The sequence below is a fragment of the Cottoperca gobio genome, chromosome 17 (assembly GCF_900634415.1).
Source record: "Cottoperca gobio chromosome 17, fCotGob3.1, whole genome shotgun sequence".
NCBI lineage: Eukaryota > Metazoa > Chordata > Actinopteri > Perciformes > Bovichtidae > Cottoperca > Cottoperca gobio.
The window spans coordinates 12,744,223-12,770,486 of NC_041371.1; the positions used below are offsets into that span (position 1 = coordinate 12,744,223).

A 26,264-nucleotide genomic window follows, 5' to 3' on the forward strand; every position below is an offset into this window, starting at 1 on the left:
TTTCCAAGATCATACCCCTATTCATTCAAATGAAGATTGTTCAATAGGCGCATTCATGGCGTACACATGCATGACACGAACATATTACATTCTTACAGCTTTCTTTGACCAGTGTTCATCACGCTTCCTGCAATTACAACTGTGGCCTCAAGCTTCTTAGCCTGATGCTGTTCCTTGACTCAACTTTACAGTTGTGATTGAAAAATAAAACAACCAAAAACCTTTTCAGTAAGGCTACCTTGGTGTCATGTTATTTAAAGGGCCAGTGTAGTATTTAGGGGGATCTATTAGCAGAAATAGAATATAACATGTTTTCATTAGTGTATTAGTGAAACTAAGAATTATTGTCTTTTAGTTACCTTAGGAATGAGCCCTTCGTATCTACATAGGGAGCGAGTCCCTGCAATACTTGCAGACATAATTTTACAACTGTTGAAAGTTACCACGCGGCAACATATTATCTATCTTTGCGGCAATTGCGAGGTAAACAGCAGAAATATGCTGCAGTACAGTGGCAGTTTAGGAAGTAGTCACATGAAGGAAAGGGTTGGTAATGACTCAAAATGACTGCATTTTGACAGTTTCACCTGAAAGCTGTAGTGAGTGCTGAAGGCTGTTCTCTCAACAGGCTTCACTCCCTTCTTCAACCCACCTTCTCATTACACAGTAAGTGGTCCTGGGACCCTGTAAATTGGGAAGCAAGATGAAATGAATTAAATGTTTTTTCAGAGAGAAAGTGGAATCTCATGCTCCCGGTCTCTCCATTTTTCTCATACCCTTTTTCCTCTGGTTGCCTGAAAATTTGGGGAGGGTGGAAATAACTCAGCATAGCAGAGGTCAGGCCTTCCATTAAGGCAGGAGCAGAGCTGCCACTGGCTCTGGTTACAGATGGCTCTGTGTGTGTTGGTGTCAGAGAGAGAGAGTGTGTGTGTGTGTGTGTGTGTGTGTGTGTGTGTGTGTGTGTGTGTGTGTGTGTGTGTGTGTGTGTGTGTGTGTGTGTGAGAGCTTGTGTCAGTGTTTGTGTGTGAGTGTCAGCAGTAGTTCAGGTGTATCCATTCTGGATGACAGCAGTACTGTCATGCAACAATGTGAGAAATTCAAGCGCAAGTACAAGTTTACAACATGTCACCAGGATCTGCAGCCTACTGACCGCAGCACCATCTGCATTTTTGGCACTTTGAAATCCCTCTTGTACTTTAAATACAATTAGCAATTCCTCAGAAGAGAGGCCAAGAGAAAAAGTATTTATTATTCTTTTCTCCTCTCCCTGCCAGCCTTCAGAGTCGACCACAACACGTTGGTAGACACACACAGATGTTGTACAGACACGTTTAGATTTTTAATGGAACCTGTGAAAAGCAGAAATCACTTGGTCCCCGAGCAAAGGTATTCACATTTCCTCCTTCAGACTCCCTTCTTCGCTCCCTCTTTGTTTGCCTCCCACCCCGCTCACTCAGGCCTCCTTGTTAGTCTCCAGGTGATTAGAATCCATACAAAGAGTCATCTCAAAAGGAATTGGCTGCAAAGAACAAGACAAAAAAACTGAAAGCGCTAAAGTAAATACATTTCCCTGCAAATTATACTGTAGATAAGATGATCCTTTTCACTTCTCTTTTTAGCATTATCTGTAGTGTTTAGCAGCTGGCTGTGCAGAATCTGAATGAGAGGAAAATCTTTTTGTTGCCGTATAGTGACATCGTTTGATTTTGCAATACTTTAATTTATATATTTCCAAAAACGATTAGGAGCCTTAAATGGTCTTTAATATCAGATTTTATCATCATTGTATTTCCATGCAAAATAATTACCATTTTCTTTTTAGATTAGAATTCATGAGGTAATGGTGATTATTTGCAGTTGGTAATAAAACCCATCTATTCTATTCCATTTAAATTGTTAGCCAATATTTCTTCCCCCTTCTTTTTTTAACCGTAGGCAATACATTTTAATTTTAACATTAATGGGAGAGAGTCATTTCTTTCATTTCCAATTTCCAAACATAATATTAGAATGTTCTCCCTCAAACCACCCCACCACCCCTTCCCTTTTTGAGTGTGAGTGTGAGTGTGTGTGTGTGTGTGTGTGTGAGTGTGAGTGTGAGAGAGAGAGCCTGTGAAGAGGACACATGGTATCCACAATGTTTGCCTTTGTGCCAGGTGGCCATGCTGTCCATTTTGGGTGGTTGGCATTTTTTGAAAAACAGACCCACACATGCACGCACACACGCACGCATATGAGGGTTTGACGCTATCGCACACACACACACACACACACACACACACACACATCTTATCATGTCAGGTTATTTTTATAGTCCAATATCACATACAAAGTCTTGGTGGCCTTTACAAGCCATTAGCAGTAATGTCTTTTGACTGGAAAACACACTCCAAAAACCCTCAGAATATAAGTGGGAACTGGCAGAAAGTGGCAGAAAGGAAATTCAAGGACAGATCTCCCCTCTGCAGTCTGCTGGCAGCCAGGGCAATTGGTAGGAAATTGGCATTTACAAAAAATGAATTAAAAGTTTTAAAAGAAGAAAGTGTTGGACCTCCAGCGATATGGTTATAATAGATCCAGTACTAATGTAGTACATCTAGTCAATTTAGTCAAACCTTTAAAATGGGACCAATTAAAGCTTGGGGAGGCCGTTTAATTTTTGATGTTTTTGGTCAAAAATGACATGACATGACTTTCAGCATATTGTAATCCAAGTGGTTCCCCAGGGTCCCCCTCTCTGTCCTAAGCCCCACCTACATAATTCATACAGTAACCTGTACAAGTACTAGTCATTCATTTAATTTATTCGTGATTGTGATCTCGATGTAGTTATATAGCGCAGTTCTATTGAAATTGCTGAAAATGAAACCAAATGGAGAGAAAATGTTGCTAATAGTTTAGTCTGCCACTAATCGTACGCGTGACGGTTGTTTTGCAGCAGTGAGCTCACGCAGATGTTTAAACTACTTCTCTCCATCTCTAAAAATGCTTTGTTGCTTTGCAGTGTGGTCACTTGTTGCCAATGCTGGAATAGCACATTTTTCTGCAGCATATTCCACCATAGAATCAGGCTTTCACCCAAGGGACGTAAACGTGCGTCTGCATTTGTAGAACAGCCAATAAAAATAACCTCTCTCTAAAATGACCTATGATTGGCTAAAATCTGAAAATAGAGCCAAGAGGAGGTGCAGAAGTCTAGTTTTCTCTCAAACCGCTTTAATTCAAATACACTGAAAAGTTATAATGTCATTTTTTCCCCAATGACGCCAATAATATATTGTCCTACAGCTTTAAATATGTCCACATCAGCCCAGTATCAGTTCTCAATGTGGTTCCAAGTAGGTCTAGTTTAAGTAGGTTATTGCATATCTTGACACGGTAACCAAATAACAATGTATACTTTACAAAGACCATTCTTGTTAAGTTTGTCTGAATGCTGTAGAGATTAAACTCCCTGTGGCGCTCCTTGTCTGTCACCCCTGGCAGTGCTTTTGATTGGCTGCTCTGCCATCTGCCTTCCCACCTGCAACTTTCTCTTTATTTAGCAAGTTAGGGTGTAGCCCTCATAATCCCCATTTGACTGGCAGCAGGAGAGGACCTCTCGTGGCTGGAAGTCCCTCCTGGCATGGCCTTTTATTGGCTATCCCCTAGTCTGCTTGAGTGCCAAATGCCAGCTCATTTTTAAGTGGCAGATGTGGGTGTGTGTGTTGCACATAATCCCTATTTGACTGGCAGCATGAAAGGGCCATTCCTAGCTTTTGCTCCCTCAAGGGATTCTCCCCCATGGGCAGTTTGCCATCTGTCTGCTCACCTGTCCTCTATTCAACAGATGGGGGTGTGGTCCTAAGAAATGCAGGAAGACTGATAGCAGGAGTACGCAATTCCTGACCCCAAGTGGGTCCTGTGTGTACTCAACCATGTCTTATACCAGATGAATAGGTGACTATGGTTCTAGTCTCTCATGGGACTTCATGTCAGCCCTTTCAAATGCACAAGCTGCCTCTTTTAAAGTCAAATTTCAGAATTGTACTTTTATGCAGCACGCTGGAGAGATGACAGATTGTGTGATATGATGGACAAAAGGTCTGCGAGATGATTAAACTCTCTAACCCAGTTACATCTAGCTTTCCATTTATAAACATCTTATTCATTTCACAGACAGAATGAAAGCCTGTTGGTGCGATGCTCTCCCATCCCAAGCCCAAACATTTGTCTTCATCAAGCCCAGAGTGTCCAATAAGAGCTAATGTGATTGCACAAATCATTATGTGGGGTTGCTCCGTCTGCTCAATGACGGAGCAACCAGAATGATTCAATTACACCAATCAGATTGGATAATGATTTCGATGTGGGTTTCTTCTGCCTCGAGTTTCTTATCACTTCCTGCCATCATCTTTCTCCTTCTCCTCGCCCCCCCCCCCCCCCCTTGCTTCATCCTTGCCTATCTATCTTTTCCACTCCACACTGTTGTCAACTCAGATTTGCTGCTCATATTTTCTCAAAGCAGTCATACACATATTACTAGTGTATTTACAAAGTTCACAAACATATTTTACCGTGACAGGGAATTGTGCCCCTTGACTTTCAACTGCCCCCTCCCTCTCTACAGTATGTCTGCATCTAGCTATCAGCAGCCTGCAGTGGTGGGTGAAGTGTAGGTGCAGTCTTATTTTCTGGCTGTCATATTCACTCTGGGTTATGGGAAGGTGACAGGCCTAAGTAATTACTGATCCCCGTATCAGATACCTCCAGCAAGCCCCAAACTACACTGCAGCAGACTGCCTGACTGGCTCTCTTGAGCCTGGAGAGAGAGAGAAGAGATGCATGACCTGGACTGCAGGTCCCACGGTCATTTACATAATGGATGGCTATATGTATGCCTGCATACATACATGCATGTGAAAATAAAACTTTTACGAGGATCCAAACAGATATTCAAATGTAAAAAAACGGCGCATACGAAAGAACGTTTTCAGTGGGTGGAACTGTCCTGCCATCATATTTAAAAAGCAAGCTACTTCAGACAAGAAAACAAGAGGATGCAATGTTCAAACTACTTGCAGTAATTAAACTGCCTCATAAAGTACATCTGAGGAGACAAATATGCAATGCTATTCTATTAGAAGTAGCTATTGTTCTTTGTAATTTGCAAGAAATGATTGCCTTTAATTACCATGTTGTGTATGTGTGTGTTTCTGTATGACTGGGAATGATAAGAGTGTTTGTGTGAGTGGGGTGCCTGTGTGTGTGTGTGTGTGTGTGTGTGTGTGTGTGTGTGTGTGTGTGTGTGTGTGTGTGTTTTAATGTGTGTATGCTTGCTGCAATGTGGTGTATTAGATGTCAGGGTTAGGACAAACAGACCAAAGCCTTATTAAAAACTGAAAAAACAAAAAATGTTACCTCTTGCTTTTTAAATTGGCCCTTAAGACATCATTTTAAAGAGAGCTTCACTACCTTTAACTGTTCTGTTCTTTATTTCCTGTTGTTATATCCTTCTCTGCTATCTACTGTTTTCACCTGTCCTCTGTCAGTGCCGTTTATCAAAAGCAGACTACATTTCCTGTAACTCTGCTTTACAACAACTACAATAAACAGCCTAAACTGTTTCCTCACAACTTTCTCCATGCTATTTTCTGAATATATGAAGCCTGACAAGTCTGTTTGTTGTCTCACAGTTAAACTACCACTGGATCTTGTTTTGCCAGAGTTTTATATTTTAACTATGAAGGTAAACATTTTGACGCTGACATCTTCTCTGTAACCCATCTCTAACCTGCTCTCCGTGTGTTTGTTGCTCCTTTTAGGACCATGCAGAGATTAACTCTACCATCCTGCGGAGCCAAACTAACACTGCACGTGTGGAGGGCCTGAGGCCGGGTACAGTGTACGTCGTACAGGTGCGGGCACGGACTGTCGCTGGCTTTGGCAAATACAGCAGCAAGATGTGCTTCCAAACAATCACAGATGGTAAGGATCGCCGAGCCAGGAGAAACAGCTCTCTCTCTCTGTGTCACTCTCTCTGTCTCAAACATGCACACACACACACACACACACACACACACACACACACACACACACACACACACACACACACACACACACACACACACACACACACACACACACACACACACACACACACACACCATCTCTTTTGAAAGCTCTTGTCGCTCTTTGTCTGTTGTTGCATTATTATTAGTAGGTGAGATAGAGGGGTAACCGTAATGTTTGATTGCACTTCTATTTCTACATTTATGTTAATTTCCTTCAGATTTGAGTGTGTGTGTGTGGGTGCTTTGAATATGTAGAACGCTGAGTTTATTTTGTTTGTGCAACTAACTGTGTTTGATCCAAAATGCTTAGCTAATTGGTTTTTCACCCGGCCCTTCTGTTGCTGGAGAGCCATCCCAGAATGCATCGCTGTGATTAGTAGTTGATGAGATTAATTTTTTGCCATGGGGGGGGCTGGATTGTTGGAAAGGGAAGATGCTGAAGAAGAGCTGCAACACCTGCTGCACTGGCAAGGTTGTGGAACTATAATAAACTTGCAGAGTTTATTAGTGTAGGTGCAAGGAGGTGTGTGTGCAGGGTGAGTGGTGTTGGCGTTGAACATCACTTCTCCATGTAGTGCTTTTTTATAGACTTGCCAGGCAGTAAAACTAGAGCTAAAATTAACACAGCACGATTCAGTCTGGATGGATTTAGCATTTGAATGGATAACATTTACAAGATTTGCCAAAGAGCTGCCTCATTGTGCCCTGCTTGACTACTAGCATACTATGCACATGTGGCCATATCTCATGATGTATCAAAGACAGGAGTGACATTTCCACATTGTATTGCGTTAATGAAGATGATAACGATGAATAAGATGGTGATGATCTTGAGGGAGGGGAAGATGGGAAGGATAATAATGATGATGAAGGTGATCATTGTGGCTATTTACTTGCGCAGAGCAGATGTAGTGGCGCAGTCATGGCCCCTTTGCATCACCCTCACGGTCACAAATTATCTCCCCCTCAAACCCATACGCATGGACATGCACGTGTCTCACGCTCACTCACACAAGCACTGTCTACGGTTCATCCGTTGGCTCGCTGCCATAGCACGACATTCGTCAAGGCAATTAGCAGCAGACGCTAGAGAACTGCTGACAATCAAACCCACGGCTCCACCTCCTGCCCCTCTGCCAGTTTCCTCTTTCCCCTGTCAAGCCGCTCCACTGTCTCGTGAAGACACCACCGCGCCACCAAACCGTGGCTCTCCCTCCATGTCTTTTCTCAAAACACATAATCCCTTTTGTCTTCGTTTTCATACACCTGCACAAGGTGTCCTTTTGCCACCTCTACACACACACACACAAACACACATACGTGCAAGCAGTGCAGACTTGATTGGCAGGTGGGATGAAAAAGAAGTGATTGGTCAATCAGTAGGGTTACTGATGTCACAGTTCTCCAATAGGCTGAGACCCCACTAACTAACTGATTGTAATAGGAACCTATTTACGACTGGATCAGGTATCTCCGTTATTTCTGGCTGTCACCATCACCATTCTCATATAGATGAAGGGGAGATTTATCTAGACGTATATGCATCAAAAGAGAACAGGAAGACTGCCCTGGAAGCTTGAGAAGCCGGAACATCAGTCACACGGTTTGTTAGAAACGTACTTGATAAATGTGCAAGTTAAAAAAGTGAGCAATTCCTGTCACATTGAGTTCCCTCATATATCCCAGCTCTCTGCCTGCTTCGAAGATGCATTAGTTCTTCCTTTATCACTTTAATCCAATAGGCCCATTCTACACGGGGGATTGGATTTAGAAGCAGCTGATTTGCCTCCAGCATGCTAAATCGTGCATTGCTTTAACTACAGTCTTGTGAAAGTGGCGTGAAGACAGACACACAAAAAGACAACTGAGGATTCTGTTGTGTAGAGTTTTTAGACAGGCATATATATAAGCCGTCCTCCGAACTACCACCAGCCTGCCCCGGCTATGTACATAAAACATGTTTGGGCTGCTTGTGTGATTGGCAGTAGACGACTTCCTTTTCAACACCTAAGAAAAACATTCCACACCGTGCACTTTCTTGTCCGCATGTTTCTGACAGGTATTGCAGCAGAGAAGGGTGAGAAGCCCCCCTATCTCTTTTTCACCATCACTTTTATGCTTCTCTGTCACTCTCCTGGTTTATCAAACACAACCTGTCACTCAGCCTTGCTAAAGCTCACCGGATTTCAGTCAGCACAGCTCAGCAGAGAGATCTATATGTATTCTTTATACAACAGTGCACCCATTCTAACCTTTCTGCAATGCCTTTTCTTCTCCCTCTACCTCCCCAAACATACACTCACATACACACCTCCAAATAAACACGGTCATGCTCCTTAATTAAGCTCTACCTAAGGAGTTCTCACAGTCTGTCCATCTGCCTTTTTCTTTGTGTGACACAGATGACTTCAAGTCTGAGCTGAGAGAACAGCTTCCTCTGATTGCGGGATCAGCGGCAGCAGGAGTGGTCTTTATTGTTTCCCTTGTTGCTATCTCCATCGTGTGCAGCAGGTAAACACATCTTCCCTTCTTCTAACTTTTGCAATACATGTAGAAACTGCTGCAAAGTTAGTGACTTAATTGCCATGAATTTAGCTTCCTTCTCAAGTTGTTCTCCTCAAGAATAAAACAGGGAACAATTGAACCCACTTTTGCCATTGTAATGACAATATATAGCGTGCTGTGGAACTCCAGCAAATATGGGGGTGGACATAATAACATTAACCCCATGCTATCCAACACAGAATCCCTGCATGCTCCCCCATTTGCTAATAACTATTGAAAGACAGATGGCAACACTGCTTGAAGATGGATTTCCATCTCATTGTGATGGATTGCGCAGTTTCTTAATCAGAATGTAACCATACAAAATATGACTACTTTGCATATACTGCATTATGTCAAAGTAAAATTCAAAAGTGATATATCTGGAGAATGTATCTTAAAATGACTGACATGTTTTGATACTGAAATTCATCCGGTAAAATAGGTTTTTGAAACATTAGAGATATAGTCACATCCCCAGGTCATGCTGTGGAATACACAGTATGTGAGGTACTTACATAAACCCAAAGAGCATTTAGTTTTATAAATCTATTTGAAGGAAAGGAAAGCTAAGTTGACATATTCTAAATGGAATACTCAATTCCATAGAGAACCTAACAACTCCTACTTTGCCCTGTTAAGTTACTTAAGTCAAGGCAATTTAATTTTGCAGCAGTTTGTCACATTCCTATCTTGCTCCGCTTTAAATATATGAAAGTCAAATTTTCTGCAGTGCTGTGTGCAACTTTGAGCAAGTAAAGTGTTCATCAAACGGGCCAGGCTCTTTTGATGCTGAGGCAGAGGAGACAGATGAAAAGCAGAGAGATCCTATCAAGGTCTAATTAAAAATCAGCTCATTTTCATAAACTTCATTTGCCATTGCTAACCCTCTGCAACTGATTCAATTTCAGCCACGTCATTTTCAAGCCATACAGAAAAACATGAAGAGTAATAAGGCCTCGTTTACACTTCTTTTCATCCTGTCATCTCTCTCTTCTCCCTCTCTCTCTTTTTCTCTCTCTTCTCTCTCAATATCCATTGCTCCCTCAGGAAAAGGGCGTACACCAAGGAAGCTGTGTACAGTGACAAGTTGCAACATTACAGCACAGGAAGAGGTAAGTCCACCATAATACTTACAGCTCCTATAAACTAGTGGTTTGTCGGTCCTAAATGTTTTGTTTGTACGTTAATTTGCTGGGATTTTCAAAACCTACTTGGCAGATTTTAGCCGCCATATGGCTATTTATGAAGCATTTACCATTTTGGCTCCTAACTACTGAAGTGAGAGACTTTTCCTGGATTCTATGGTTCAAAATCAACAGATCAGTAAAGCCCACGCACATTTCTGCCTGAGCATAACAATATTTTTCACCACTCCCACTGCAAATATCATCCAATCTTTAACACATTTGATACATAAAATACTTGGAAGAATCACAATAATAATTATAAAAAAAAAATATTAATTTATCTTTTGATACATGCCGATTTGGTTAAGAGATAATTGCAGATATGGTGTATTTGACATTAGATGACAATGTTCTCTACTACTTTTGTAATACTGCAGGTCTATAGATACATTTAAATGGCCATAACTTGCAAGTCATGAGTCCTACTCCTAGAATATAGTGCCATTCGTCCTTGCACAAACCCTTTATGTTCGCACACAGGATTTAGGTATTCTAAACTCAAAATAAATAAATCTCCAGTTTAAAACTCTCCAAAAATTTCCTAATGTAAAAATAAGAAATTTGGAGGATTGTGCTGCCTGGGTGGAGATATGTCTTTTCTGAGCGTTCTCACATATTATATTGATATTTGCTACACCTCGATATATACATGTACGTAAAGCATGTACTCTTACATAATGCATTAATGAAAAGGAGGTAAGGTAAAAAGAGAAATCACCTGAGGTAGCAGGCGTCTGTTGATGTAAATGACATTTTCCTTTCTTTACGCAATTTCACTGACTGACAGTCATCTCTCAGGGCTGTATGATAGCTATGATTGAGTCATGTTTAAAGCCCTCCCCTGGCACCGACTGATGAGGGGAAGGAGCCTGGAGGGATACACACATAACCTCCCACACGCACACACACAGGGTCGCAAGCTTGCACACAAAAGGGTGTGTATGAGATGTGTACCTCAAATGAAAAACCCACTGCCGACCTAGCAGTCTGAAAAGGGGCTCACTCGAGGGGATAGAGTTTTGTTGAGCCTGACACAGCAAAGCGTTTCAACACAGTTACTTTGTGTCAAAGCTTCAGCAGTGGCAGCCAGGGGCTCGTTAAACCTGCTGTGGGCAGAAGTGTCAGTTTTGTCACAGGCTATCTTTTGGAAAACCAAATGCAATTAACACGAGTGGTGAGAATAAACAAAAGATCAGAGACGCTCGCAGCCCTAATCATCAAATAAGCAATTTGAAGTGGAGAAGAAATAAAACGCTGATAAGGGATCCTATTCATAAGTTTATTTCTTCAACCTTCACACCGCCAACACTCATGAAGTAATCCCCCATCCCATGATGCACTGTTGTCTTCCATTCTCTAAAGATTTGACTGGCAGTTTTGTAATTACAGTATTCAACGAAACAATTAAATAGCGCAGCTCAGCCGATTGTTTTGGGTGAATCTCCCAAAATGTGTTGCCTGGTTTTAACCAGCTGCTAACAGTTCCAGCTGTTGCCACACACGTCAGGTGATGTCTCCTCATTCCCGGCCCACCTAATGTGACAGGCGTCAAGAGGGATGCTCCTCATACTGTAAAATCAGTATATGCAGCAAGCCTGGTTATAAAAATGAGACCTCTAACATTACACCTAACACTGGGTTGGATGTCATGACAGGCCGATTGGGACACACACATGAACACACACATCATTCCCACAGATGAACCAAGTGCTTGTGTGGCTTGGATGATTTTTGTTTTAATTTCACACATCAGCGCATCATCAGCGTTCATCCCAACATAACATATACACCTCAGCGTGTCAAAGTATTTACAATTTTTGTAAGTGCATCTATTCCCTTTTACTCTTTCCCACACATCAACAACCTGTCAACACCAGCTAATTAACAGACAGACATTTCTAAGCGCTACATGTTACTGCATATGACTAATAACACATCTTTAAAACACTAATGTTCAAACCCAGTTTGTCGCTTTGTAGCTTCAGCTGTTGTTTGTGCTTCAGCATCTGGTGCTCACACTGAATGAGAATGGGAAGCCCATTTAACAGATCCAGTTATTGTTAGATGCCAAATATGTTTGTACATAGTTGTTTCTTTTTTTTCTTGCCACTGCATACCGGATTTATACATGTGAAGTCAATGCGTTAGCTAAGGCATGAACACGATTGGTAAGCATCTGCTGTACAATATATATATATATATATATATATATATATATATATATATATATATATATATATATATATATATGTGTCATTGCCCTTTATCATTCTTAATATTAAAGGTCAAGACTTGCAGAATGCCTGATAAACCCAAACTAACATCTATACAATGTGTAGATCCCCTCTGTGATTCCCAGGCTAATAAGCTGCAGTGTGTCTCACAAATGATTTTCTGACATCAAACGAAGGATAATTAGTTTGTGTTTAGGAAATAAACTCAACTCATTATATTCACAGAGCCAGTGTGCATGTCAGACCAACATGAAATAGGACTGTATTCACTATAGGCGTACAGTGTCCTGCAATTGTGTATGTTAAGTTCTCAAAGTAGATAATCACATAAAACATATAATTGCAAATATTGTCAGGCAAAAGGAATTACAAAAAAATGATGTTTCTTCGGTATGAAAGAATTCATTAAACTTAAAAAGAGGAGCATTTATGAAGATACGGTTTCATTTACTGACATTGCTGTTTGTCTTTAAGCAATGAGTAAATTATGTGTAGTAGGATCAGTAATTTGATTGTACACATAGCCAGTAATGGATTAAAGTAAGCATTACTGCCGTACGGTTGATTTGTGGATACATTAGGGCCATTCAGTAAACGAGCAGGGCAGACTAATAACGGGCTAAATGGTGTACATTGATGAAAATAACATGGTTACGTGCAGTGCAGTAAACTGTAAATTATAATTCCGGTCAACTTAATACCCTTAACTATTTTTGCAATTGTGTCATAGCCTAGGGATTTTGTTTAGATTTATAATCCAAATTGAGTTTTTATCCATTTTTCCGTGCGGCCATCTAATTGAAAAAGGTATGAAGTATGTGTTTTATTCCCATGAGTCAGTGCAGCAGCCATGCATTTTCTCCCGACAGCCTTGTTTCATATCTTGGGTAAAAAATAGACCTGACGTTTGGATTCTTTTGCTTCATACACTTAAATGAAGGAACTATGAAATATTAAAGAATCTATTTTTTATCTGATGTCCATAAAAGGATGAGTCCAGTTAACCAGTGCTGTACCAAATGGAGGGAGAGAGATACACTGTTTGTATTTAAAAGTATACATGAACATGGGCTCTGGACTGTGTATTAGAAAGTAATGGATGTACGTACTGTTTGCGTACATGGGCGTGCGTGCATGTGTGCATGAGATTTAGATTTAGAGGCCATATGTTCATTGTTGTATATGCTCCCTGCTGAGATTTTGAGTCACAACCAGTGTTGCTGCTGGGAGAGCAGCTTGGCGACACTTGTAAATAGAACGACTTTATGGAATGCAAAGCTGTAAACCCTCTGATGGATTAACTTGAATCCAATCTGTATGGAATCTCTAATGAGCAATTACATTCACACAGACAGGGTTCAAGGCAATTAGTGCAGTAACTAGAATCAGCTTTTAGTCAAGAGCGAGGTGAGGCACCTTGCTCCCTCCAAGACCAGACCTTATCTTCCTTATGTCTCCTGAGACCCATACCTTTCTCTATGTGGCTTATGCAAATAGACAGGCACAAATTGACTTGATGGAGATGGGTTTATTCCAATCATGGCTGCCAAGGTTTTGACTAAACAGCTCTGAGAAAAAGGACTGCCCTTGGGTGTCACTGTAGAAATTATGATTTGACGTCTGCTTGCTCGCCGTAATGTCCGTCTTGTGGCAACGGGTATTGAATTCGTGTTTTTCGACACTCTTTCCCACCCCGCCTGCTGACACTGAAAACCTCATCCGTTTGCAGATATCTCCAGTCTGTGAACTGAGTCACCTATTGCAGAACAGCATAAAGAGCTAGTTGATAGCACAGAGGTTTTATCTCTTTATAAGCTCCTATAGGGAAAGGCTGTGGGGAAATTGGTTCTACCACTATCAAATAGGAGAGTGCTAGAGTAAGGGATAAGAGGGTAAAAAAAATACCCTCATCCCTTCATCTTTCTCTTTCTGCTCTGTTTCCTCATTCCATGTACTGAATCATCAAACTACACTTTTACGTTGTCGGCTCTAGTTGTAACTGAGGCCATTCCTGTAATAATTCTACTATATTATTTAATGTTTGCAATATTTGATCAAATTCATATACTATAGTGCTCTTACCTGTCTCTGAGAAGGACTGTAGAGCAACTTGAGTTATCATCATTTACAACTGTTAAGAGCTTGTAGTGATTGTAACTAATACTGTGTCACACTGTGCTTTAGGATACGACTTGAAATCAATTGCTTTCATCAATCGTTAATACTAACATTAGCCAAAGAAAAACAAAACAAAGAAAAGTGTCTTCTTCTGGAAAGCTCATTGAGCACTTTGGTTGTTCTAGAACTCTCTTTGCGAGCCGACATGTCTAACTGCCCCTCCCCACTGGGCTGCCCGACCCACTTCTCAGGCTCCCCTGGGATGAAGATCTACATCGATCCCTTTACCTACGAAGACCCCAACGAAGCTGTGCGGGAATTCGCCAAGGAGATTGACGTCTCCACTGTCAAGATCGAGGAGGTCATCGGTGCAGGTACTGTATGTAGAATGGGTGCTATGGAACAATGTGTTTATGTGTGTGTGTCTGTGTTCGCCTATGTGTGCGTGTGTATGCAAGGTTAACGTGAATTGCTATATTTGCATGTATTTCTGTCTGTTACATGTGTCTGTGTGCTCGAGAGCAAACAAATTAAACCTGCATCTGTTCAAGGTCATAAAGCACAGCCCTTTTGGCGGCCACATCAGATGGGAACATGTCAAGGGCCCATGTCAAGAGCACTAGCAGCATATAGGCCAGTTACTCTGGGACCTAATGGCATTAGAAATAACTCAAGCCTTGAGGCCTAGTCCCTGCGCTTCTCTGTTTTTGGAGCCTATTAGTGTCTCTGTAACATGTTTTACCTTGCCTCTTCCATTGAACTTACATGTACAAAATGGTAGAGAACTGTGTTTAGTTTTCTGTCCGGGTTTCCTTGTCTTTTTATTTATTGTTAAAATGTCTGTTAAACTTGGGGCTAATTGCTTTGAAGGAAATTCTGAGCATCTGGAGGCGACACTAACTTCAGCTTAGTGTGTCTTCAATATGTCTGTTCCTTGGGACTGGACACACCTTTTTTTTACATCAGGAAGGGCATGCTGATACCATATGTGTTGGTACATATTGTAGAGAGGCTAAAATACCCCTGATAATGAGACTGGGCATGGATTAGCTCCTGCGGCCCGGCCTACTCAGCAAGCTAGGTGTGAGGAAGTGACAGAGATAGGATAGGGGTAAGGATTCAAGGGGACTTACTAATTAAAGATTTCCGTTTTTGTTGATTTCGCTGCATGGTGTCTCTGCAGGACACCTAGGTGGTGATAATTAATCAAACAGGTTCCAGATATTTACCAGATAGTGCTGGCCTGTTATTCCTTGATTGGGGAATACGAAGACGCTTGGCCGGCTTTTAGGATGAATGAATAGTGTGAGTCAGAGGAGCCATACTGTTAAGAATATCATGATGGAGCAACACTAGAGGAGTATTGGACAACACTCAGCATGCTTGATATAGACTTAATGAAGATCAATCTTTTCTGCCAAGGGACATGAGATGTAAATAAGCTTGATAAATGAATATATTTAGATCTCATTCATCAACTACTCTACTTGATCACTTTTTGATCAAACAAAAGATAAAGAAAAAATACAATAAGTTCTTGTTTGTGACAGGTACCACTCTCTCTATCTCCCCTCTAGGTGAATTTGGGGAGGTGTACAAGGGCCGTTTGAAGCTGCCTGGTAAGAGGGAGATCTATGTAGCCATCAAGACCCTGAAGGCAGGCTACGTGGACAAGCAGAGGCGGGACTTCCTGTCTGAGGCTTCAATCATGGGCCAATTCGATCACCCAAACATTATCCGTCTGGAGGGTGTAGTCACAAAGAGCCGTCCGGTCATGATCGTCACAGAGTTTATGGAGAATGGTGCCCTTGATTCATTCCTCAGGGTGAGTAATTTTTGTGGACACATACATATAGGCTACTATGTCATACAAAGTTGGAATCGGTTATATTGTCATATTGTCAAGTCATATTCAGGAGTTAAATAGAAACCTTTCATTATGGAACTGAGAAGCTAATTGGAAATTAATTGTTAAACAGTCCAATAAAATGAGTCCATGCTAAGAATCCCTTCTAATACAAATTAGAATGAGCCTTCTAAATCTATCGTGTGCCAACAGAGAATATGTTTCATGACAATGAACATAATTTCAATCATTCTTAATTTGAAAATGTCCATTAGCTAACTCTATCAGCCTTTAATTTCTCTATTAGTGCCTGGAGCGTTTAATGGACTCTTCACTCCTTCTTTTATAGTCAGGATTGAGCAGACATACAGCTTAATCAATATTCAACTCGCTTTTTTCCTCCTTCAATCTCATGGATTGGTGTTCTATTCCACTTTGATCTAGGGTTGGTTTAAAGGGGCTCTTTGAAGTTGGCTTTGCTAACCGCCACATCCGACTTGTGTTTCCATCGATCTCCCTTACCCTCTTATTTGTTACCGTGTTTCGGGGTTCAAAGCTTGCTCTTCAGAGCATCCACACAGTGGTAGGGGTGCCATGCTTGGATGTTGAAGAGATGGATGTCTGCATGTCTAAATGGAACAATGCTCTAACACCGACAATGACCGGCTTCAGGAATCCATTTTGCTTATGTAATAGAAGTCTAATTTTCCATCTGGATATTTAGAGGATACGAAAGGCAAAACAAATAGTGCAGGATGTAGATTTAGTAATAGCAAATGTAAACAACAAATTACTAAAAATGAGGGGAATAAAAAATAAAAAATAACCTGAATAAGTGAACATTAGTACTTGCTTTGAAAAAAAAGCTCCAACCTTAAATAGATGGGACAAGCAGGTAGATTAGCCTACTTTTTTCTTATGTAAATGTCAGGTGTGACAACGCATTTTCCCCCATTGCCACTGTATGAGCATGTGCCCTCTGTTTTTTTAATAATTATATACCTCAAAGCCTTAATTCTGAGTCCCACTGGGCAGCCTTTTCTAAGACATTAGAAAAAAGAACAAGCATTTCATTTGTTTCGCACTCAGATTTTCTAATAGAAATATTGAAAATGTATTTAAAATAAGAACATTCAAGCCTGGAATTATCAGTCAACACCGTATCTATGATTCAGTGAAGAACCAACATAATTAGTTAATTATCATTAAAAACCATTATATTAGCATTTGCTGACATCTCTCTATCCTCCAGCTAATGTGCCAAAGATAATATCTAAATAATCGCTTGTATTTGTTTTCTCTCCGTCCTCTAGCAAAATGATGGTCAGTTCACGGTGATCCAGTTGGTGGGGATGATGCGTGGGATCTCAGCTGGGATGAAATATCTCTCCGAAATGAACTACGTCCACCGTGACCTGGCTGCACGAAACATTCTGGTCAACAGCAACCTGGTGTGTAAAGTGTCTGACTTTGGCCTGTCACGCTACCTACAGGATGACACCTCTGATCCCAGCTACACCAGCTCTCTAGTGAGTACTTGCGGTGTTCAACTTTTGAATTTTAAGGGAGGTAACCTCTCTTTTACTAATCTGCCTTTTATCTGCATGTAATGCATCTTTGAAGTGTCCAGTCAATTTGTTATTGATACATATGAAACATCCTAACAGCCATCACCTATCAGTCTAATCAGTGTTGCTTCTATGTAACACTTTATTTTTGAAGGTCTTGGCAACCTTTCACCTTTTCAGGGCCTTTCATTTTACATTAGCTGTCCGTCTTCCTCGTCCTCCTTCCTCCTCTTTCCTACACTCTGCAAGTCACGGACTGGAGGGCTGTCACATCTTCATTAGTGAAGAGACAAGCCTCCTCTGGGAAGGCTCCTCTCTCGTTGACATGCCCAGAGTGCAGAGAAACCAAAGGGCATTGCGGCCTCTCAAACTGACAGCTACCACCCCCTTCCCCCCATCTCCCTCTTCTCTCTCACTCCTCATTCATTATTACTGGGGCATCATGGGAGGCTTTGGCTCCTCATTAACTCCTCCACACTACAGATCTGTAATTATTAGCAGCCATCGTTAGTTCATCTTTTGCCTCTCCTCTTTCTAATTCAAAACACACTCTTACACCCTCGCAAACACACTGCACAGGTCATTAGGACTCCCAGCATGCCTGAGTTTATGCGTGGGTTTTTATTTGAGTGGCTTTGTGTGATCAAGCATATAAGCGATGATGTGTACATGCACATGTATGTGTCTGAGCAGGTGGGTGTGTCTATTACCGCCTCATTGACTTTGGTGCAAATTAGCTTAATTTACTGCTAATGTAACGTGCGTTTTTCTATCTGCATTTTGTAGACAGTAAGGTCTTGTGCTAACATACTGGACAGTAGAGGAAAAAGGTCATGGTTCTATATTATTTAACCTAATGGTGTTTTTTTTTTATTTGACGTAAATGGTAAGTTAATAAACATACTATATACTGTAAATATGCTTAGAGCTTTGATTCTCTGCCCGAACCTGATTGGGCTGTCGTTTCTAAAGATTCCCTCAGGCTTGAATGGGGTCAGGTTTGTGCCTATTTCCCAGTGTTATTTTTTTCGCTCTCATTAAAAAAGGGAAAGATGTTATACAATCTCTATTTAATATATATGGCATTCACATATCACAGTGGGCATTCATGTTTTCAATCGGACTCTGGCCCAAATTTGATGCTATAGTACGGGAGAGAAACTATGTAACCATACCCTTTTTATTTTGCAAGTCACTGAACCATGCCCTGTTTTTTAACGTTTCCTCCTCTTCTTTTGGGTCACCAGCCTCCAGTGGCCCTTTCACTTGTTTCCTAAAACCGCATTGGGAGCTCTCTCTGAAAGTGATGAATGTGAATTTTCAGCATTGAGGTAGCACTGTATATATTATGAATAAATAGGATTATATTATGCTTTAAAAATAGCCTGTTTAAGAATTACTTTCGGAGGTATTTCGACGCATTCAAAACATGGAGATCAAAAGCATACAGTTAAACCCAGGTATGAAAAGAGAGTAGGCAAAGAAACAAAACACACGATGTAATTTAAATCTATTTTGTTTCCTCTTTTGTGGCTGAGCTCAGGTAGAAAACGCACACGGTTAGAATTATTACTTTAGGTTGTTTGCAAAATCAGAGGAGCACAGCATACACTGTAAACAATTGGCAGGAGTAGGTTGCCCAGGTGTGAACAGGAAGTGTCATAAGGGCCAGAGGAGACATGACCTTACATTGGTGTGGCTGAGAGCTAATTGCTCCCCAGGAATAGCTTGCTTTGTATGGGTGACCCTCTGGGTAAACCTTGCTGAATGGGTCTTATTTAGCTACAAAGAGGAGCAGCATCTCTGTTGTCTGCCCCGCTGAGCTTGCTAATAAAACAGGGTGTAAAAGGAGAGGATTGGATTATAGATTGCAGTTGGCATTTTGATGTTGTTTAATGCAAACAAAGTCTCCTTGAGGGCATTATCTGGAGAGTCAATAGAACAGGTGAGGTTTGAAGTCTGAACCTGGGGAGCTGTTTTGATGGTAACACACTAAGGTTTTTTTGATGGCGTGTGTCTTTTAATGATTGAGATTTTAAAAAGAGCACATCAAAGCTTTGGCTGTGCTTCCATTTCATACTGAGTGCTGCCTTATTATCACAAGAATCCAGATGATATCTTCAGTTTCATGACTATTTTTGTTCCTTCCAAATCAGGAGAGCAGTTTTATTCATATCACATAATGAGAGTCTGTCAATATGCCTGTTTAAGTCTTAAATAGAACAAAATGTGATCCTCTAAAATATGAGGACAGCTCATCAGGACTTTGCTGATATTAACACAGACGTCCATGTCCCCTGTGCTCCTGATCCCTAATCCCCTGTATCCAGGGAAAACATGCATGTGCATGTGGGGGGAAGTGTGGGAGTAACAGGTCCTGTCCAAGGTCCTATACTGTAATTAAGCGATGCATGGTGCCCTTCACTCCTTGACTTCTTCAGCTATAACCTGATGCTAACCACTCAGTGAGCAAGGCTGGCGTTGCAGACAAGGCTAAGGGAATCCGGGAAATTAAATTGCGCTGACATGCAGTGATTTACATCGCCATCAACCTCCTCCTCCAGCAAATTAATCACCTCTTTCCCTCTCCTGGTTTTCTAATTTTTCCCCGCAATTCGAGAAACACCAATTACAGTGCCTGTGGTGTGATGCTGGATATATGGTTACGGGGACATGTTGGCAATTGTGTTAACCCTGGATGTGGGTTCATTCTGGAGCAATGTTGTGGAGTTTTCAGACAGAAGGGGGCTGTCTTCCCTCTGTGTTGGCTGCTAACCAAAGTCGTGATTAATTAGGCTCACAGGACAATGCTTGGACTGCACTGGTCTTGCAAAGGTGATGTGTACTAATTAATATAAAAACTTTAAAGACTGTGTGTTTCATTGCAGCTGTGCCTTTCTTGTATATGCGTCACTGCCTGATTATATGTACATGGTTGCTTGGTTTAAGAAGTAGCCCATGGGAGCATGATCACAAGTCCAGGTGAGATGTGACTGACCCTGCTTACCTGACAAAGAAGAGGATTGATTCGGCAAACCGAGAAGACTTTCACATTACTCTCTTTATTCACCAATCCGTCTATCTAAGGAGCCATCCATCCATGCATCCATTTATCTATCTTTCCTTTTTTCCCCGGCTGTCCACTTCTTTCCCATTTTTAATGCTTTTTCCGCAACACAAAGGCGCATCAAAACGTCATACTCAGTGTAGATGCGACGAATGATGCGTCAAACTGTTTGCGGTGGTGATGCGTCATATGTTTTACTGTGTGTTTTGGTTCATGGCTGAGTGAAAGTCAGAGATCAGGACATGGTCACTGGGATTTAATGCACAGTTTGTGGATAAGATAAGTGGTCGATTGGAAGTGAGTGTCTGGATATGTTTTCAAAATATAAACGTGTGAGAATAGAGTGTCAAGTCTATCACAGCTTAGGCAAGTGCTGTTACCCTTTCAACCAAGGTCTAATGCCCACAGGGCCATAGTGAGGAGGGCTGGTATGGATCAGGAATTTCTGCTTGTGCCTCAGCTGATGATGTGGAAAGACTGTCATTGCCTTGCATGTCACGCGATGTATACTGTATGTTGTGACTGAGTGGGCATTTATGTGGTTAGAAGTGCGTGTGCGCTGTGTTCCTGAGTATACACATATACGTCCCCTAGGTATCTTGGCCTATGTATGTGAATATAATGTAGGTGTGTGTGTGTGTTTGTTTGTTTGTGTCATTGAGGCTGAGAGGGGTTGAAAGGCGAGGTCACACAGAGCCAGTAACAAAGCTCATCCGTCAAATCTCTGTGACCTGAGTGACATTCTCTCAGCTCCGCTCCAGTGCTCACACTATGTGGACCGCGCTGTTGTTTCTGTCATTTGTCTGTTTTTCTATTTGCATCCTCTCTCTCTCTCTCTCTCTCTCTCTCTCTCTCTCTCTCTCTCTCTCTCTCTCTCTCTCTCTCTCTCTCTCTCTCTCTCTCGCTCTCGCTCTCTCTCTCTCTCTCTCTCTCTCTCTCTCTCTCTGGCTTCAGGCCCATGCACTTTTTTGGCTTGTCTTTTCAACTTGTGGTGAATTATTTATGTACTGCAAGTTTAAAGGGACAGAGTCTCTGAGTAAACAAGAAGTGAAATGGGAACATGTCCATATGGACGGGACAAAAGCACTTTTTTAGACTTATAACATTTCTATGCAAACATAAAATACATATTTACATAGACATTAAACCTGTCACAGTTCTGTATAGAAACCAGCAAATGTTTGTGGCTGTTGCTATGACTTTTCTGAGGCTCTGTTGCATCACCATGATGGCCACAACTCATCTGACAGTTGGCCATGTCCACACACCACACCACACCACACAGCAAGGACACCCCCCAAAATCTGCTTATTATCACAGCCAATTTCAGGCCAACAGCAAGTTCATCCTATACAAGGATATATTGTTTATTTATTGCAATTGCATACAAATAAGACAAAATCTAGTTTAAACAGCATTATAATAATACAAATAAATAATAATAATAATAAGTTAACCAAGCCACTAATAGTGCTTGAATTATAAAATGACCAACTGTAAATGCATATCTCACATTTGCTGTCTAGTTCACACTAAATCCCATTTCACTCTAACGCAGTGGTTCTCAACTTTTTTGGGCCAGCGACCCCCCTATCCATTATCCAGGTCCCTTACTGCCCCCCATCGAATAAAATGTAGGCTAATTGTCTCCCCTAAATGTTAATGTTGAATATTATTCTTAGTATTATTATGATGATTATTTTTAGCATTTATTATTTATATTACATTTTTGATTATATTAATTTTGTATTTAAATTCTTATATTATTTTTCTTATTATTAGGCTGCTATATTATGTTATTATACAAACTTAAATTCTCTGAGATTGAAGTTACATAATAACATTTCTAAATAATAATAAATATTATATTATTAAAATAATCTTTTAATGTTTTTTTTACCTTCAATTGCCCTAATATGCTATGTACCCAGGGAGCAAACAAAGCCATGTAAATATAAATTGTATTCAGGAGTGTTAAACAAATGCAATGGTAAGAAGTTTGCGATTCAAACTTCAGTCGGTGTCATAGACTGCAGCCAATCAGAAACGGGTCAGACATTCAAACTTTAACTGGTGTCAAGAGTGCAAATTGTTTCGCATTTCTGAGGCTACTGTGTTCAAGTGTTCCAACAATAAATGAGCAGCCAACAAAGGAAAAGTCTGAGGTGCTGCCCCCCCAAATATATAGCGCCAAATCACAACTCACTTTTATTAAATAAACTAAACGCTTATGTTATTTATCTAATTTATGTGCACGTTTCCGTGTCTACTGCGTTGCTGCTTAGCACATTCACATGCTCTCCTCTGCTATTTTGCCAACACACACATACACACACACACCTGCAGTCAGAGACAGAGCGGAGGAAAGGAGAGGAGAGAACTCCAACGCTCAGAAACTCAGGCGAAAATATCCACGTTTTTTGAATGCACCAGCCAGCTGTTGGTCCAAGTCCCGACCAAAGCGTACGTTTTTACGATTAATTCCAATTAATTCATGGTGTATACTCTCTGAACGCCCCCGTTGAGATTACTCTTTGTAATATAAAAAAAAAACTAGGGCTCTCAAGCGATTTAAAAAAATGAATCTAATAATTTACAAGCTTTGTGATTAATTAATCGCATATATCAATATTTGCTGTGAGAGCTCTGTGCTCCGTGCAGTCGGAGCAAAAGTGAGGGGCATCTAGAAGCACGATTAATCTGCATTAATATTTTTGTCGCGTTATTTTTTCTGTAATTAATTAATCGCAATCAACGCGTTAATTCGACAGCCCTAAAAAAAAAATGTTTTAAGTCAAGGGAGATGTAATTCACTGATTATCTTTGATGATGCACAGAAGTTCGTTATTCTGCCTCCATATTTCCACAAGCCTTTACTGTCACAAATGTGTATGTATTTGTGGCTAGAACATCACACAATTGGATTCATGTTTTCTCCAACTCTCACAGGCTATAGTTTGCAGCTGTAGCTTGATATAGTATCAGTAGCTTGATATAGTATCAGTTTGTTTGGGAAAACAACCTCGGGCTGATACCTCCAAATGTACGAGTTGCTCTGGATGTCATGTGATATGTGGTAGGAACATCAGAGCACTTTTCTCCCCAATGTAATTGTTGGCATTTCCCACAATACCCTGCAGTTTCAAACTCCCTTTTTTATCTTGTGGAGGGTGTAGACTAGTACATACACATGCCAGGTACTTACTTTCATCTGCCAGTTTTATTGGGAGAGCATGAAGAGAGTTTTACGCTCTCCTGCACAGATCCTCCACTTCCCCACCCCCCATAAGTATGAGTCACCACTGCAGTAACCAAGCATGATCCCCATCTGGCTTCCCACCCGAGTGTCCTGCCAAGCTAGAGTCGCTGCTGCTGCTGGGAATAGAACCCCAGTCACACTCATTCATTATTGCAGCAGAAACCTAAACACGCTACCCCTACCTTGGTTTGATTTCTTCTCTTGGTTTTTGTATTTGAAACTAATTAAGATGTTTCCAGGCTAATTTTATTCAGATTGTAGAGTTTCATTTGCTCAGGCTTGTGATAAATGTAACAGCAGAAAATATCCAGGAATGCAAATGAATATGAATATGGAGGAGGTATACTGTAGCTTCTGAAAACAATAAAGTAACACGATCCATACCTTGTCCCTGCATCAAAGAGGGAGCAACCGTCCAAAGCACTCCGCCTTGATTTATACCTTCTGTCGTGTTTGCCAGAGTCAGTATAAGGTGGGCATTGATTTGCCATCTGTGGCTGTTGGACTGCATTTGCATCTGAACAGGATTCACAATGAGGTGGTTTGTGAAATACTAAATCAGTGAAAGAGATAACTTTTCTGTTGGTAAGCCAGGGTCTCCATAATAGCACTATACTGCAGATTTCAGTGTCACAAAAGGGATATTTAATTTGTTGTGAAATCAAAGCAGTAACTTCCAAATATGAAGCTTTTAAAGGTCTTCACAATAAAAGAAGACCATTGCTTTTGTTCTCATTAAAGGGGCCTTCTTATCTACCTTCCCAGTAGCTTTAGCAACATGAGAAACAATATTAGCCTCATCATTAAAGGAAAGATAATGCTTATTGAGGTGTTGTTACAGTTTGATGAGGCTGTCAAAAAACTAATTGCCCACTGTCCTGTGAAGAAGTCTAATGTTAGCATGGTTCTTGGTACTTTCTAGGTTTAGTTGCTAATGATGCTGGGGAATGGAGTGAACAAGAAAGAAAGCGTTTGGAAACATGGCAACCTAGTTGACCATAGTTGAGTCTGGCTTTTTCTGAGAGAAGTCTAGATAGTGCATACACATTAAAATAGAGGAGCACAAAAATATTGCGAACAACCTTAAGATCAACACATCTGCAGGGTAAGGTTGCTATGGCACCTTCTCCGCTGTATGGCATTGTAGGCGTATAGCCGTTACGGTTAAAAAAGGAGTTTCATAGCCTTAACATATATTTAAGCTAGAGGAGCTTTAGCAACCTAAAAAGTGTGAAGGATAAAATAAGCCAATGAATGGCATAACGCGGCCTGTGTATTTAGGTATTGAGATGGAGATGAACACATTCGGTTTGTAAAGCCAACAAGATGTTGAACATTTGCCCAAAGCTATAACAGTGAATTATGTGTGGTGTGCTACTTGTCTAGTATGCACATAGCATACAGTATAACTGTGTCAGAGTCACCACTCAAACGTCTTGTTTTTAAACATTTTGTCCTCGACTCTGGACTGAAGAAATGCAGATTTCTCATTTCCAGTCTTTACTGTATAATATCTAGTTGATTTTATTGAAACAACAACTGTTGCTAGCTAACAAACTTTATTACAATCATTATTAGATTATAGAGGTGTATGTGTAGTGGTACACTGGTAAATTGCATGATTATCTTATTTTTCTCTGTAAATAATAAGGGATACATGAAATGTGTCAATACAATCGTAGAATATCTGTTTCTGTCGTGCTATGTTGTGTTATAATTTATACTGTAACCTGAATGGATTTCAGTTCCTCAAAGCAGTTATTTTTGAAATGGGATCAGAAGGTTCCCGGCGATATGAAGCATATGTATTTTAATCTGGATCACAATTTCATTATTTTTCAGAAGTAAAGCAATTATGGGGGGGCTATTCTGGGTGTATGGTATTTCTTTTCATTCCCTTCAGTTATCTTCCCACGCACTTTTGAGACATTCTCAGAATTTGTTTGTTAGTTAAATCTAAAAAGTCTCAAACTGTCTCCAGCCTAATGTGAGACTGTTTGGGATCTTTTGGAACACAAAATACAATTTTGACAAATACTTTCCCGCAAAACGTTCCTCTAAGTTTTGCATGACTCCATTGTATATGTGGTATATATGGTGGAAGACCTGTGTCCTTCTCTCCACCAGACATTCCCATGGGTGTCTGAGAAACCAGCATCTCTGTCACCAACCCCCCCGCCCCTTTTTTTTCCTTGCTCTATTTTTCCCCCAATCTCTCTGTATCACTCTTCCTTTCCCGGCCTCTCTCCATCTCTCTCACTCTCTTGCTCATTCTATTTGGGCAGACATCCAGGGCAGATCGTTGCTCTCAGGATTTCATAAAGAGGATGTTGATGGAGCACTCTCCCCGGCCTAAATAAATGTGCTCAAGTCCATTTGAGTGTG

The 26,264-nt window shown here is 40.8% G+C and overlaps 1 protein-coding gene across 2 annotated transcripts in view; it reads left to right on the forward strand.

Moving 5' to 3' along the window:
- Nucleotides 1-26,264, forward strand: part of ephb1 (EPH receptor B1) — a 150,562-nt gene that overhangs the window by 112,452 nt on the left and 11,846 nt on the right. The window contains exons 7-12 of one of the 2 annotated variants that reach the window (XM_029452994.1): nucleotides 5,805-5,967; nucleotides 8,456-8,564; nucleotides 9,648-9,712; nucleotides 14,325-14,513; nucleotides 15,717-15,964; nucleotides 17,299-17,514. In XM_029452994.1, coding sequence (XP_029308854.1) covers nucleotides 5,805-5,967; nucleotides 8,456-8,564; nucleotides 9,648-9,712; nucleotides 14,325-14,513; nucleotides 15,717-15,964; nucleotides 17,299-17,514 — 990 coding nt within the window. The remainder of the gene's footprint in view (nucleotides 1-5,804; nucleotides 5,968-8,455; nucleotides 8,565-9,647; nucleotides 9,713-14,324; nucleotides 14,514-15,716; nucleotides 15,965-17,298; nucleotides 17,515-26,264) is intronic. The other variant, XM_029452995.1, reaches the window with a different exon arrangement.